General features: G+C 52.8%; 1 protein-coding gene across 5 annotated transcripts in view; it reads left to right on the forward strand.

The window, feature by feature from the left end:
• The window catches only part of LOC144737445 (E3 ubiquitin-protein ligase TRIM62-like), a 132472-nt gene that overhangs the window by 25100 nt on the left and 91716 nt on the right, over positions 1 to 15656 (forward strand). For 3 of the 5 annotated variants that reach the window (XM_078620148.1, XM_078620151.1, XM_078620153.1), the window contains one exon: positions 4065 to 4160. In XM_078620148.1, coding sequence (XP_078476274.1) covers positions 4065 to 4160 — 96 coding nt within the window. Of the gene's footprint in view, positions 1 to 4064; positions 4161 to 6153; positions 6177 to 6487; positions 6583 to 8027; positions 8146 to 15656 lie in introns of all 5 variants that reach the window. The other 2 variants (XM_078620149.1, XM_078620150.1) reach the window with 2 other exon arrangements.

Here is a 15656-nt window from a genome sequence, read left to right on the forward strand (position 1 = left end):
TCGCGAACGAGAGATTGCATGCACGGAGGGTGCATACGCACGATTGGAAACCAGGCGATAAGGCCTGGCTGCATTGTCCACATGCACCGTTGGCTACGTCCCCCAAATTGTTGAGGCCATGGAGGGGACCGGTGGAAATTGTGCGGGTTGCACGACCCCAGAGTGTACTGATTAAATGGGAAAAACGCCGTTGGTACGTGCACGCCTCCCGACTGAAACCCTACGCGGCACCGCGTGACCCCGCTTTGTGCCGTAGCGACCGGGCGTGTGACGTGACCGTCGACTCGGGGGGGGATGTGTCGCAGGCTGATCCTCACGTGTCTCCACCTGACCCACCCCCAGGTGACTCGGGCTTGACGGCTGCTGACCGTCGGGAGCCGGAACCCCGCTGCATGCGTGGATCCCCGATGCCTGGCCCTTGCCTTCCTGAACCGCCGGAACCATCGGGCGGTCAACCACGTCGGGTGCCATACGACGGACCGGCTAGGCGGACTCGGGCTAGGACACGACACTTTTTGTGAAAAAAAAAATATATATATTTTTTTGGTGTTCCCTCTTTTTCAAACCTGAGCTCGCCGCCGTGTTCCCCCTCTCCCGGGGTAATGTCCCGTTCAAGGGACGCTCGGAAGGAAGGGGACGCTACACGAGCCGAGGAAACACATTTTTTTTTCCGCATACACATTTATTGTTGTCACTCGCCGGATTGTACATATTGTTCTTGTTGCTGTAGTGGCATTTGCAGATCCTTGCGGACTGCGGCGTTCGTGTTGTGTTATGTTGTGTGGTTATGGTTGTTGTTGTGTTACGGGGCACACATGGGGGATAAGGGAGTGTTGTTATTTTGTAGCAGCCGGGTCGGCTGCGAGCTATGTGGTAGGGGGTGATGTAGTGGTGCTGTTGACGTGCGCCGACAGTGATGGATCACGGGGCGGCGCGAGGGGCAGGGTTAGGCACGCGATGTGGGCGTGGTATGGACGCGCGCGCCGGGAGTGAGGTATGACGGGCGGCGCGGCGTGGGTGTTGAGGCGCGCTGACACGAGATGGGGAAAAGAGGATCGTAGCCAGCGCCCGGTAAATGGTCGAAGGGGAGGTGCTCTCAGCGACGTCCGCAGGAGGGGTATAAAGGGTTACGCGCAAGAGCACTCGGGGCAGTTAGCCAGTTAGAGATTAAAGACGGAGTGAAAGGCCTGTGTGGCTCGAAGGCGAGACCGTGGGACCCGAGGTCCGACGCCCATGTGGGTCGGGACTGTGGGACCCAGGGTCGAGACGGACACCCCAGCTGGGTGTGTTCCGAGAGGCTACGGGGCGTTAGTCGCCCGGGTAGCTAAGTGGCGTTAGTCGCCGAGTAGATAGTCGAGTAGCTAAGTGGGCGTTAGTCGCCCGGGTAGCTAAGTGGCGTTAGTCGCCCGAGTAGATAGTCGAGTAGATAAGTGGGCGTTAGTCGCCCGGGTAGCTAAGTGGCGTTAATCGCCCGAGTAGATAGTCGAGTAGCTAAGTGGGCGTTAGTCGCCCGGGTAGCTAAGTGGCGTTAGTCGCCCGAGTAGCTAAGTGGGCGTTAGTCGCCCGGGTAGCTAAGTGGCGTTAGTCGCCCGAGTAGCTAAGTGGGTGTTGGTCACCCGTGTAGCTAAGTGGGTGTTGGTCATCCGTGTAAATACAGTTGGTTCAATAAAAGAGTGTGCTACCCGTGAAGTCGTCTCCCGCCGAGTTACTACATTACACATATAAAGGATTTATTAAATCCTTTATTTTAAGTTCACTTGCTTGCTTGCTTGCGCGCTTACGACCGTGCAAATCTTTCGGTCGTTTTTTAACCCACTTCCCGTGATCCAATCGAGCTGACATTTTGCACACATACTCGTTGTGCGTGACAATTTATTTTCGTGAATTTTTTCTTCCAGAACTTTACATTTTTTAGGAATTTTTTTTAATTTAATTACCAATTGCTTAATGGTGGCAGGCAATCATCTGACCCATAGGTTGCAGCCATCTCAAGCCAGAGGACGAGAGGACTCTAGCCGCCACGCATATAAAGGATTTATAGTGAAAAACTATGTTTTTACGGGTTAATTTTTCTCTTTGGTAAATTCTTGCGTGAGTAACGCCAACCTGTTTCGTGGATTTGTGAGTGTGAGGGGGGGATACGAACGGCTTCGGAGAAGTTCCCTCTGGCTCGGCGTGGTTTGCAGAGAGCCGCGGCTTTCTTTCTCTCTCGCTGCGAGATTAGTGGCGTCGGCCCGATGCTGTCCTTGGAGAGGCTCGGTCGCTGGGTGGCGCCCGGTGGGGCTCGGAGTGGTGCTTGGCGGCGCTTGGCGCTGGCACCCGAACTCTATAGCTGGCGGCGCGGCGGTGCTCGTTCGCTCGTTCGCTCGTGCGCTGGTGGCTGGCACCTTTGTGCTCGGTGATGGAGGACGCGGCTGTGCGCGCTCACCGGCTCCGGGTGCTCTGACGATGAACGATGCTCTCGTTCGTTGCTGGGTTGACGTTGGGTTGACGTTGGGTGTCTTCGCTATTGCTCGAGAATGATAACTGAAATCGCCGTCAGTTTCACTCGCACCTCGGCGGCTCGGTGAAGCGGTGGTGCAGACCCCTGCTTGGCTTAGTACGTCGCTACTCAGCGAGCCCCTCCATACTTGCTGATTTTGCTGAGTCTTCGGTGTCTGTGGCGATGATGTTGAGATGCTCCTCGGCCAGGCACCGGTGATGAGATGAGATGCTGATGACATGGCAGTGCCTCGGTTTATATCTGAAAAACCGCTCTGCTCTCGCGATGCCTTCAAAGTGCCGGAACCATATACATTTTTTCGTTTGCTTGTATCTGAACACAGCTGCGTGTGCGTGTCCGTGTGTGTGCGATTTATTGGAGTAATAAAGTTCTTCAAGCGAAGCAGCTGTCTCAGACCGTCTGTTCAGCCTCTGCAATAATGAACCTGGAAGGGGGGGGGTCTTCCTCGAGAAATTGCATCGCACCGTGCATGTATAATCCCACCCCTTTTTCCGTTCACAAAAGGCCAACTTTGCTTTGATGTCGCTTGGTGTGGGCAAAAAAAGGGGGGGGAGGGGTGGGGCTTCCTCGCTGGCCCTTCGCAAACAAACGAGCTTGCTCCAGATGCCCCCCCCCCCACGTGCCTATAATTGTTAACTTGGAAGGAGGGGTGGTTTCCCATCTCCGGCGTGGGTGTAACTCTGTTTCACACAACTTCCACGTTTTCCGTTTCTCTTTAGAAGTAAAAAAAATGTGACTCACTTTAATTATAATATTACTTAGAATTTTGATTGTAAGTGATTCAAGGTATGTTGTAGCCGGGTTCACGGTATTTCCATCGAGGTTTGATTTTTTTATGGGGAGATGGTCTCCTTTGTGTGTGCAAATCTCGCCATCCGTGCTACGGGAAGACAAAGGCGGTCGGGGGCTCCCTCTCCACAGAGCACACTCCATCCTGCACCCCGGGCTTGCTATCTGCTCTCGAGTCATTATTGTTATATATATCCCAAAGTTCTGGAATTCGCTTTGACCTAGGAACGACCCTGACTGCCATAGTTTTTATTGTTATTTTTTATCAGGTCGCGTAGATAATTATTAAAGGTAACCATACATTAATATCGAATTAATATGTGAAGAGTCATGGTCCACTGGTGTAGATTGTAGCCTGGTCTTAAATTGGAGTGAAAATCAATAATGTGCGCTTAATCCTTTTCGCTAAGTTTTGGTTTTTCGTTATTAGAGGAAACGTGAAAAAGTTAATCAAAGCGAAACGCCTGTGTTCGCTCTCGTCGGGGGAGGCGGGCGTGTGTTTTTTTTACGACTGCCTCTTCCGTTGGCGGGAGGTTGGATGTCATAATCTTTATGGCTCATCTCCTGCCCTCTGGCCTCGAGTGTGAAAGGCAGCTGTGGTGAGGATTGGGTGTTACGGCCTTTGTTTGCTTCCACGTGGCTATGTGAACCAAAAAAAATTATTGGCAGAATTATTCTTAATATTAATTTTGGAAAAAGGGGCATATATACAACAGGTGAGAGGGGGCACTCAGAGAGTGAGTGGAGTCTTCCCTGGTGACGTCTCTCACAGAAACAAGTGGGAGATGAGACGCGGGCGGTGGAGGAGAAGAAGAGGAAAGCGGAAGAATCCATAAAGCAGATGGAGGCCGCTCGCAGGGACGTGCAGGTACCGTGTATGGACCAGACCCTGTGACCTCGTAACTCCACCCTGAGTAGGGTTTGTGATGGAGGACAACTCCATTCATTCACGTGGACTTCAATAGGCTCTGAACACATCGTGGGAGTAAAGACACAACGGGAAATGCTCCTCAATACCCAGGACAAGCAAATAAGTGGTTCTCATCTCCAAAAAGGAACTGAATCAGTGGTGGAAATTCCACATTTTTCGGATGGGGGACCAATATCCCCATGTGAGCTGCCAATTAATGTTCTGTTATATGTCTATTCTGGCAAGATGAGGTGGTACATACCTGTTATCCAGCACATTGGTGGCAGGGTTCACATTATATATATATGTTTACAATATGTATCGCATTGTGCTATGAACTCAAGTCACCTGAGATCAACTCCCATCAAGGAATTACATCAGTAGCGCGATATATCTGTAAAGCCACAACAATGCAATATACTCAATGCACGCAGTGTGATTTAAATAATGTGCATATTCACGTAATCTATTCACAGTACACCCCCATTCTGTAATTTGCAATGTGAGCATAAAAGTTAATTTGAATTTAAAAAGAGTATCCGACAAAGCACAGAGCCACTTCGAGGTAAGGTCACCAAGTTGCATGTCCAGTTCTCATCGGTGCACCGATCTTATCACTGCCAAGTCAGGAAACCCAGCGTCGTGTCTAGTCCCAGAGAGGCTTGTTTTGTGGTAGGAATACAGCTTGGAAGCGTTGCTGACCAGGCAGCTTCAATGATGTCACTCTGCTCGCATTACACACACGTTGTGCAACTCTACGAAAAGTCGGTGTTCATATTTAATTAGAATTGAAATTCCTTATTTTTCTCAGATTTGTGATTCACTATTTGCGATTGAGTCCTGTGTAATTTTGAGGGTTATGATAGGTGATAATTGTATTGTTTATTGGCTTCCGAAGCCGTGATATACAGGAGGGGTTCATCCTCCAACAGGTCAACTGGGTTACAGGTCAAAACGTCTCCCCTAGGGTGGGTTGCATGGCCACAGTGGCAATACTGTGGATTGACGTTAATGCATCTCGATGGGTCTCGATGGGTCTCTGTGTATCTCTGAGTGTTTCCATGGGTTTAGTATACAGTTCCTAGTTTGGGTTGTTTGACCACAGTCACATTGCCCTATATTGACTCAAATGGGTCTCTATGCATCTCTATTTGTCTTCATGTGTCTCTGTGTTTCTCTATGGGTCTCTATATCTTAGTCTCTATGTATCTCTATGGATCGCGAGGTATATCTATGGGTCTCTATAGGTTTACTTTATTGCCCATAGTTTGCGTTGTATGGCCACAGTGGCTTTTCCATTAATGATTGAGGAAAGAGAGGTGTAAACGCCACCTCCCTAAGAAATAGATCAACCGTTGCCAGATTAACTCCTCCGTTAATTATTTAATACAAACAAATCACACACCCTGGCAGGGATCGATGACCGAGGTGAGGCAGAGAATCTACGGCGAGTTCGCCCGCATGAGAGCATCTCTGGACGAGGACGACAAGGCAGCTCTGGCTCGTGTGGCCAAGAAGGGGCACGAGCTGCTGACCCAGATCGAGAAGAACATCGCTCACTACCAGCGCGAGATCGGCGAGCTCCAGGCAGCAGCCACTCGTCTGAAGGCCCTAGCGTAGGAGAGGGACTCGCTCGCCTTCCTGCAGGTGAGCGATGAGTCTCCGGTGTCGCTATTGGCACAGAGCCATTGGCAGCGTCAGAGTTGAGGCTGCCGAATGAGGTTTTCAAATCGACTGCGCTTTGTCAGGCACGGCCTGAGCTTCCGCCCGGTCCTTGCGTGCCGTCGTCCCCAAACACAGTTTGCAATGTTAGTCAGTGTTGATGCTCATGAGGTCATAAGCCAGGACTTCGTGGTTTATATTCTACCCGCGGTGTTGCAGTGGGAAATCCACTGATCCCATGGGAATGGAGGCAGTCACAGTAACGCACCTCTCTTTCTCTCTCCCACAGGGGCACCTGGAGGAGACGCGCAGGTACAGACGATTATCACTCACGACTCGACACACGATAACATAGGACTGAGTGCGAGGCACGGGCAGTGAGACACTGGCTGTGTGGGGGGATGCTGTGTATGAGATGATGCTGTGTGTGGTGAAGCTGTGAGTGGTGGTGCTGATTGTGATGATCCTGCGAGTGATCATGCTGTATGTGGTAATGCTGTGAATGATTGTGATGTGAGTCGTGATGCTTTGTGTGATGCGTCTCTATGTGATGGAGCTGTGATGATCCTGTGAGTGATGATAATCTATGTGTGAAAGTGGCCGTGTCTGCTCTGCTTTCACAGGATAGGGCGGGCTACAGCAGCTCCACCCTCAGCTCCCAGCCAAGAGGACATTGCCTCGCTTAAAGCCACCGATGGTACTGAGGCCAAACTCCTGTGTGAGTTCTTCAGTTTGAATCACAATAAATTATCACCGTGTGTGTGTGTGCACGAGGGCGACTCCACCTCAAATGATTACCTGGTGTTGCGTGTAAACATCACCACTAGGGAGACAAAGGTGGCCAGACGTAGTACTGGCCACCCAGCCCCTCATGTATGGTGCCAGCTTTCAAAGGTGCTGATTTGCCCCGACAGTCTGTTAAGGCAACATGGGGAATATTTTTCTTTGTTTACATTCTGGAACCTGATCCTGTATTTAAACAAAATCGCCACTACGGAGAAAAAGGTGGTCGGGCGTGGTGCTGGCCACCCACCTCCTCGTGTGCCCTGCTGGCCATCATAGATGCACGCTAACAGCACTTGCCCCAATGGTTTGTTTAGGCTACACAGGGGAACTAAGTCTTTGTTCACATCCCACTACTGAACAGAGCAATGAGACTCAGTGTGGTGTTCTTGTGTAAGTAATCAGCATTATAAGGCAGGGGTAATTGTGATGTTGAGATGCACTGTGTGCCTGTGAATGTATGTGCATTTGTGCGTGGAGGAGTGTGGGCATAGTGGTTAGCACACTGCACTACGAACCCAGTTACCTAGGTTTGATTACCAGCCATGGCTAACGTCAGTGGCAGGTGATATCTGATCCAGTCCTGAGCATCTACGAGGCAGTTTCAACCTCAAATGAGTTATTGATGCTGGTAATGGTCATAATGATGGTGATAGGGTGTCGTGATGAGCATGGTGGTAATGATAGTGGTGCATCGGCCAGTCATCTCAGTCGACCCATGACACCTGGATCTGCCCCATGACTTCCTGCCAGTGGGCATTCTACACTTCCCGTGGCCTCAACGTGCACATAGCGTGGCACAAGTGCTGTGGTGACGTCACCACCACTTAGTAGTGAATGGCCGGTTGTTGATTCTGTTGGTAATTATCCTGATGTTGGTGACGTGAGTGATGGGAATGGTGATGACATTGGTGAGTGATGGTGTTGGTCGTGGTGATGGCAGTGATGGTCGTGGTGATGGTAATGATGGTGATGGTTGTGATGGTTTTGCTGACGGCACAGTAGTGATGATATTGGTTATGGTGGTATAATGATGTTTTTCGGGTTGGTGATGGTGATAAAGATGTTAGAGACGGTGGTGATGGGGATAGTGGTGATGGTCCAGGTGATGGTCGTGAATGTGATTATTTGTGATGGTGCTATTGGTGGTGATGATGATGGTTGTGATGTTTCTGATGGTGATAGTGATGTTGATGTTCATAGTGTTGATGATAGTGGTGATGGTGATGTATATGTTGTTGTCATCGATGATATTGATGGCGAGAATGGTTGGTGATGTTATTGTTGATGGTGCAGATGATGGTTGGTGATGTTGATGGTGGTGATGATGGATGATGATGACAGTATTCTGTAGTGATGTTGTCATTGCTGTTGTCACAGACAGACGCTCACCGACTCTGGACATAAACTCAGCTCATAACCAACTCCAAATCTCCTCGAATCTCAGGACGATGACGTGGACCAGTGCCTCCCAGGGTCGCCCTGATCACCCACACCGGTTTGATTGGTCACAAGCCCTGTGCTGTGAGAGCTTCTCGTCGGGCCACCACTACTGGGAGGTGGACGTGGGGGATGCGCAGTGGTGTCGGGTTGGAGTCGCGTACGGGACGATCCCACGGAAAGGGGATCGTGCTGCACAGCAGCTGGGAGGGAGCAACTCATCCTGGTGTTTAGAGAAATGTGGCAACAACTTCTCAGTGGTTCATGGTGGAGTGGAGACTGCACTGTCGGTGAGGGGGGCCACCTCCCACCGCAGAATCGGTCTTCACCTGCACTGGGATGGGGGGCTCCTGGTGTTTTACCGTGCCGACTCCATGGAGGTGATCCACGAGGTTCGGCAGATATTCTTGCAGCCTCTCCACCCTGCGATGTGGGTGGTGTATTGTAATGATCGATTGATGATTGTGGATCTGAGTCGTTCATCCTGAAGATAGGGAGAGATAGAAACGGAGAGGGGGGATGTTGAGAAAGAGGGCAAAGCGAGAGTGAGGGGAAGTTGGAACGGAGGAAGAGGTAAGGTGAGGGTGAGGATAGAACCGAAGCCGAAACCGCAAGTTTAACGACACTTTCAACCGAGACCGAAACAGAAAGGTATATAACCGAAGTTACCGAACACAAGATTCATGAAATACTGTATGTCATGATGAAACGCTACTTTAATGAAAAAAATAAATCTAGAACTAATCATTCAGAGCTTGCAGTAAGAGTCGCTTAACATCAAATCTTTAGTAATAATATCCAAACAAACGAATGTTGTAGTTAATAAATACCAGTTTTTTTTGCATTCTCGCCCAGCAGGTTGCTTCGCCTTGCTTGTGTAGTGTTGTACAGACGGACTCTTCAACGTCTTTTGTAGCACACACTTTTATTAACACGGTCCCTATGCACTGAGGGATATACGGTCCCCTCACCCGTTACACTCAGAACGTACAAGCCCCCGTACCCTACAGGCTACTCAATATCCCGCTCTTTCAGTGTCCTCTGACTGGACCTAGGGAGATGTCTCCCGACCACTGGTTACACTGAACCCTAGCCCTGATAAGGGCTGGAGGGCTTGGTCCAGGGTCCTAAGCTTCTTCCGCTGTCCTGGGTCTTCGTGTGGTTCAACTCCTCGAGAGCTCTGAGCGCTCTGGCTTTATACTTGCTTGTGGCCGGGTTGTCCAATCCCCGGCCACCTTGTGGAACCCTGTGATTGGTCGTTCCCAATATGCTTTTCGATCCCAATTCACCCTATCTGACCCTGACCGTTTGGTCGCGCGGGAAAACCTTGTTTACGGTCAGCTCTCACAGCTTGTGAGACCCTGACCGTTAGTTTGAGCGGGAAAACCTTGTTAACGATTTGCTCTCCGAGTTTGTGAATATCGAGTGGGTAACTCTACTACATCACCCTCCCCTTCGGAAGCCTCAGCCATCCCGGCTGTTACAAGCAGAAAATCCCCACCAATGAATCAAAGTGTGTGTGTGCCACAACCAACAAGAACAGGAACATCCAACAAGAACAGGAACACCCACTATAAATACCCCCCCCCCATCAACAACGCAACATATGTACATGGTCAGAACCAATCACAAATAACGACATTCGCGACGCACAACGTATGCAGCATTCAGCTGCCGCAAAAAAACTGATGGGCAATCAAGAAAAGCGACGCGATCTAGCCCGTGTGTATTTCGCGGGCCCATCGTAGGGGATGGGTGCCCCTTTCCGGGCTGCAGGCTGACCAGGCATCCTGGCAAAAATGTCAGCAGGGGCAGGAGGCCTCTCTGCGTGGACGCTTGGAGCAGACGGGTCGGGCAGCCTGGCAAACATGTTGGGCGGGTCAGGCATCCTGGTAAACATGTTGGGCGCGTCAGGCATTTTGGCAAACATGTTGGGCGGGTCAGGCATCCTGGCAAACATGTTGGGCGGCTCACGGGGCCTTCGTGCAGAGACTCGTGGCTCGCACGGCTCCCTCAGTCCCGCATCATCTGCGGGAGGAATGAGACGTCTGCGCTGTGGATTAGGTACCAACGGGGCGACATCCAGCTCGTCGGGCATATCACACGCTCGGCCCTCGTGTTTTGAGTGTGACGCAGAGCCGCGCGGAGCAACAAATGGCTTCAGACGAGAGGGGTGCACGAACCAGCGCCGTCGTCCCCAACGTATCTTAACACACTGTGGGCGCATTACCTGGACCACCTCAACCGGACCTCGCCATGGTTTTAGGAGTTTAGCCGATGTGGACACCGGCACTTGGGGGCAATGAAGCCACGCCATATCACCTGGAACCCACTGATGCACGGACGTGCGAGGGGCCTGCAACCTCGAATTTGCCCGCTGGCGGGAAGCAGAATTTTCAATCGCTGCATCACGAGCCTCAGACAGCTTTTGCAGGTTGAACCGCAAATGGTCAGTGAGCTTCGATGACTGTGGGAGCTGCTCTATCCCAAGCCGCACATCAGCGGGGGGAATGGCCTCCCTGCCATACATTAGGAAAAATGGGGAGAACCCTGTCGCTGCATGTGGCGCCATGCGGTAAGCAGCGAGGACCCCTGGGATCTGCAGGTACCAGTCTACGTGGGATTCGTCAACCTGATGGCATAGCATAGAGGTGAGGGTTCTATGCAACCGCTCCACCATGCCATCTGTTTGGGGGTGATAGGGCGAAGTGCGCACCTTCTTAGTGCCCAACAGGCGGCATACCTCACTCAGCAGGGTACTTGAAAAATTTCTTCCCTAGTCGGTCAGCAACCGTTCTGGAGCGCCCTTGTCCAGCACATAGCCTTGAACAAAGGCGTCCACCACGGCTGCTGCCGACTGGTTGGGGAGGGCCCAGGCCATAGGCCACCGTGTAAAATACTCCACCCCAACCAAAAGGTACTTGTTACCACGAGGCGTCGTAGGGAAAGGCCCCAAAATGTCGAGAGCAACCAGCTCGTTCACACGGGATACTGTGATGGGCTGCAGCGGTGGGCATGCCGGCTTCGCTGGAGGTTTACGTTGCGCACATTGGGTGCAGCCCATTAAAATATCAGTTACGTCGTGGAGCATGCCCGGCCAGTAAAATTGTAGTTTTTGCAAGCCAATGGTTTTGTGCACACCCAGGTGCGACAATCGCTCGTGTGCTGCGCACACAGCCGAACACCGCAAAGACGATGGCACTACAATTTTGTACTGGCAAGAATCAGCATCCCAATGCATGAGCAGACCGCGGCGCATGGCAAAAGAGTTCGATTTACTTGAATGTGAGGACGAATCACATGCGCGACGACGCAAAGGCAACAATGACGCGTCGTTCATTTGGTGCCGACCCCATTCATCCAACGTTATCCCCAGCAAGTCGTCACTTGCTGGCGGATTTTGGTGGTCCACACCCGGCGCAGGATCGGAAGGAAGGGCAGCAGAATCCGCTTCAGGAGGTGCAACCGGGCGTACTATTTGCGGTTTGCACCGGCCAGAACCCGTGAAACAGGCGCATTGTTCTGACGGGAGGCGAGATAGCGCGTCCTCATTACTGTGATGTGTACCCTTACGGTGAATCACCATAAAATTGTAGTCCTGGAGGACTTCAAGCCATCGGGAGAGCTGGCCAGACGGTTGGTCAATGCGCAAAGCGTATTGTAACGCAGAGTGATCGGAGCGCACGGTAAACCGTTGACCGTACAGGTATGGCCTGTATTGTTGTATAAAGTAAACAATGGCCAGCAGCTCGCGTCGGGTTACGCAATAACGTTGCTCTGCAGGGGACAAAACCCTGCTTCCATAGGCAACCACCCTCTCAACGCCATCAACGATTTGGGACAGCACCCCGCCGATCCCGGTGTTACTGGCATCGGTGTCCAGAATAAATGGCTTTGCGAAATCGGGGTAAGCCAGGGGCGGTGCTGCTACAAGAGCATTCCGTAAGGAGTCAAATGCGGCCTGTTCCGCGTCTCCCCAATGAAATTTCAGCCCTTTCGCTGTAAGAGCATGTAGTGGCTTGGAGATTGTAGCGAAACCAGCCACAAAACGTCGGTAGTACGACGCGAACCCGATAAAACTGCGAACATCCCCAGCAGAGGTGGGGGTAGGCCATTGGCTGACACATTTAGTCTTTTCAGGGTCTGTGGAAATACCCGAGCGGCTGACTATGTGGCCTAGATAGCGCACATTCTCACGCAGAAGGTGGCACTTCTGCGGTTTGAATTTAAGGTCCGCAGCTCGCATCTTTTCGAAAACAGCGCACAACCGTTCAATGTGTTCGTTGAATGTGCGGCCAAAGACGATAACGTCAACAAGATAGATAAGGCATGAGTCCCACTGGAGCCCAGCGAGGACCAGCTCCATGAGCCTCTGAAACGTCGCTGGAGCCGAGTGGAGCCCCATGGGCAATCTATTAAACTCGAAAAGGCCCTGTGGTGTCCGAAAAGCAGTCTTTGGCTTTGATGCTTCGTCGAGGGGGAGTTGCCAAAACCCTGACAGAAGGTCCAAAGTGGAAAAATAACGCGCCCCTGCCAGAGCATCCAATGACTCATCCATACGTGGAAGAGGATATGCGTCAGCCACAGAAATTTTATTTAGGCGCCGAAAATCTACACAGAATCGAAGACTGCCATCGTGCTTTTTGACCAGCACTATCGGGGCACTCCAGGGGCTGTTGGAAGGAGAAATGATATCAGCCGCCAGCATGTCGTCAACTGCCCATTTAACATGCTGTTTCTCCGCAGGGCTGAGCCGAAACGGGTTTTGGCGGATAGGGGCAGCGTCACCAGTGTCAATGTGGTGACGCAGCAGCTTGGTGCAGCCAATATCAAATTGTGATTTGCTGAACACATCCGAAAATTCCCGCAAAAGAGCCCGCAATTTACTCTGCTGTGACCCGGATAAATCGCCGGCATCCGCGCAGAGAGCGTCAATCCATCCCTCGTCAACGTTATGAGGGAGAGGCTGCTGACTGTTCGCTACGTGTCCGACAACCCCGGTCCCCAGGGGCGCCACTGTCGCATGAGCGAGCACTGTCCCCTGTGGAATGACGGTGTCTGACAGACCTACATTCAAAACTTGTATAAATGGCTCCCTGTCGCCCGCTACAAGAGTGTGTGCGGCCACCAACGAAAGGCTGTTAACTGCTGTGTTGGAAGGTCCCAATAAAATGCCATTTACCGAGGCGGTGGGAGCGAGCGGTTTCTTTAACCGTAAGGGTACGAGCATTTGTGCCCCTGGCGGAATGCGTACAGCGCAAGCCGCAAAAGCCTGTACGGAAGCATTTTCCGTCCGTGAATGCGTGGCCGCGGGTAAAAATGCCATCCGGCGGCCCGAGGGAAGTTCAATACATCCCTGATCGATAAGGATTTTAATGGGCATTTTGGCAAGAAAATCAGTTCCCAGAAGGCACGGCACCGCAAGGGAAGAAGACACAAAAACAGGTCCGGCCAATTTAATATCGCCAATGGCAATTTGAGCCCGAATTTGCCCGAGAATCCCTAGGGAACTTCCATTAGCGGTGAAAAACGGAATGGAAACCTTTTCCAATGAACGACATCGGCCGGGCAGTATGTTGTAAATTAACTCGGAGATGATAGTGGCCGATGCACCAGTATCGACAAGCACGCGCACTTCCACCCCCTCGATCGAACCAACAACCACCGAGGAACCCGCCGTTGCTGCAACCACTCTATGGGCCAGCTCTGACCACTGCCCGGGTCGCAGTGGTCGCGAAGAGTCGGCCAAACGCCGCGTGTCATGCGCCGTGTTCCGAGCGGAGTCAATGGTGTGTTGTGGTGTGTATGAGGGCCGAGCCTGTGGGGTGCCGCGACTTGCCTGGTTATGCTGCGCTGCTCTGGAAGCTCTGTAGTCCCGGTCTCGGGATCCGGCGGAGCGGCGGCGAGGTGCACGGCAGTCGGAAGAAAAGTGGCCTCGGCGGCCACAGTTGAAACACGTCGCGTCGCCGCGGGGTAAGGGCCGTCCCCGCTCCCAGTCGTTGCGGCAACTGGTGCGATCCGGTGATCGCTGGGGCGTCGCGCTGAACGTCGAGAAGACTCGATCAGGAGAGCGAGCGTTGTCCCTGCTGGCAGGCACCGATGTCGTAGCCGATGCGGTGATGGTCTCGTCCTGGTCCAGCATTAAGTGAGCATGAATGCTCCGGGCAGCTCGCAGTGAGCACATGTCCTCGTCATCCACAGCCTGGATGACAAGGCGCAGCCCCCTCGCCATCTCCAGCAGCTTCTGAAGGACGAGTGCGTCGATAGCCTCATCGTCCATGCGGGGGTAAGCCGCTCTTGCCATGGCGAGTAGCGCGGTGCGGAACGCCAATGGCGACTCTCTTGGCTTGCACCGTCTCTCGTAGAACTGGTGGCGTGTGGCGGAAGGAGGTCCGTAGACATCGGACAGCCGCTGAAGTGCTGCTTGTAGTGTCGCCCTTTGTCGCTTGGGAATGGAGATGAGTGCAGCGAGAGAGTCATCGTCCAAGGTGGCTGGCAGTGCACGAAGTGCTTGTGCATCCGACCAGCCCACCATCTCCTGATGGCTGAGGAAGCGACGTTGAAATGCCGCCCAGTCGCCCCCTGTGGACGAGAATTCGCGAAAGACAGGCAGTCGCTGCTGTAGAGCAGCTGTGTCATCGTCTTCGTCAAACTCGGACTCGGTCCCGAACGCAAAGATGGCTTGGTCAACAACATGTACTGTACGGCGTCGCGGCCGTGATGACGCGGTTTTGCTGGAGGGTCCTGCAGAGGCAGCGTCACTCAGCGATGACGCGGTGTGTTGTGATTGGCCCCTGGAGGTCCCAGCATGCGCTTGGCTTCCGCCCCAACGTGACCCGTCGGCGGGAAGGACATTCTCTTCCGGGTTTTCGATGGCGGGGATACCCGCCGTCGGCCGCTCCTCCCCGCCCGCAGCCCCCAGGGTAAGTTGCTCCAGGATGGCTGCTACAGCATGCAGCAGCTGGGCGAGGCGGGCGTGAGCAGCCTGGGTGCCGTCGCTCGCGGCGATCGGCTGCACAGCTGGTGGTGGGGCGGCTGGCAACACGCCAACATCTTCAGCGCCGCCCGCAGCACCCACAGGTGAGTCGGAGCTTGCATCATCGGGACTTCGCGTGCGGTTCGTTCGTCTTGTCTCCATCTTCTGACGCCACTGTAGTGTTGTACAGACGGACTCTTCAACGTCTTTTGTAGCACACACTTTTATTAACACGGTCCCTATGCACTGAGGGATATACGGTCCCCTCACCCGTTACACTCAGAACGTACAAGCCCCCGTACGCTACAGGCTACTCAATATCCCGCTCTTTCAGTGTCCTCTGACTGGACCTAGGGAGATGTCTCCCGACCACTGGTTACACTGAACCCTAGCCCTGATAAGGGCTGGAGGGCTTGGTCCAGGGTCCTAAGCTTCTTTCGCTGTCTTGGGTCTTCGTGTGGTTCAACTCCTCGAGAGCTCTGAGCGCTCTGGCTTTATACTTGCTCGTGGCCGGGTTGTCCAATCCCCGGCCACCTTGTGGAACCCTGTGATTGGTCGTTCCCAATATGCTTTTCGATCCCAATTCACCCTAT

This window comes from Lampetra planeri, chromosome 69, assembly GCF_965212315.1.
Source record: "Lampetra planeri chromosome 69, kcLamPlan1.2.h2, whole genome shotgun sequence".
NCBI lineage: Eukaryota > Metazoa > Chordata > Hyperoartia > Petromyzontiformes > Petromyzontidae > Lampetra > Lampetra planeri.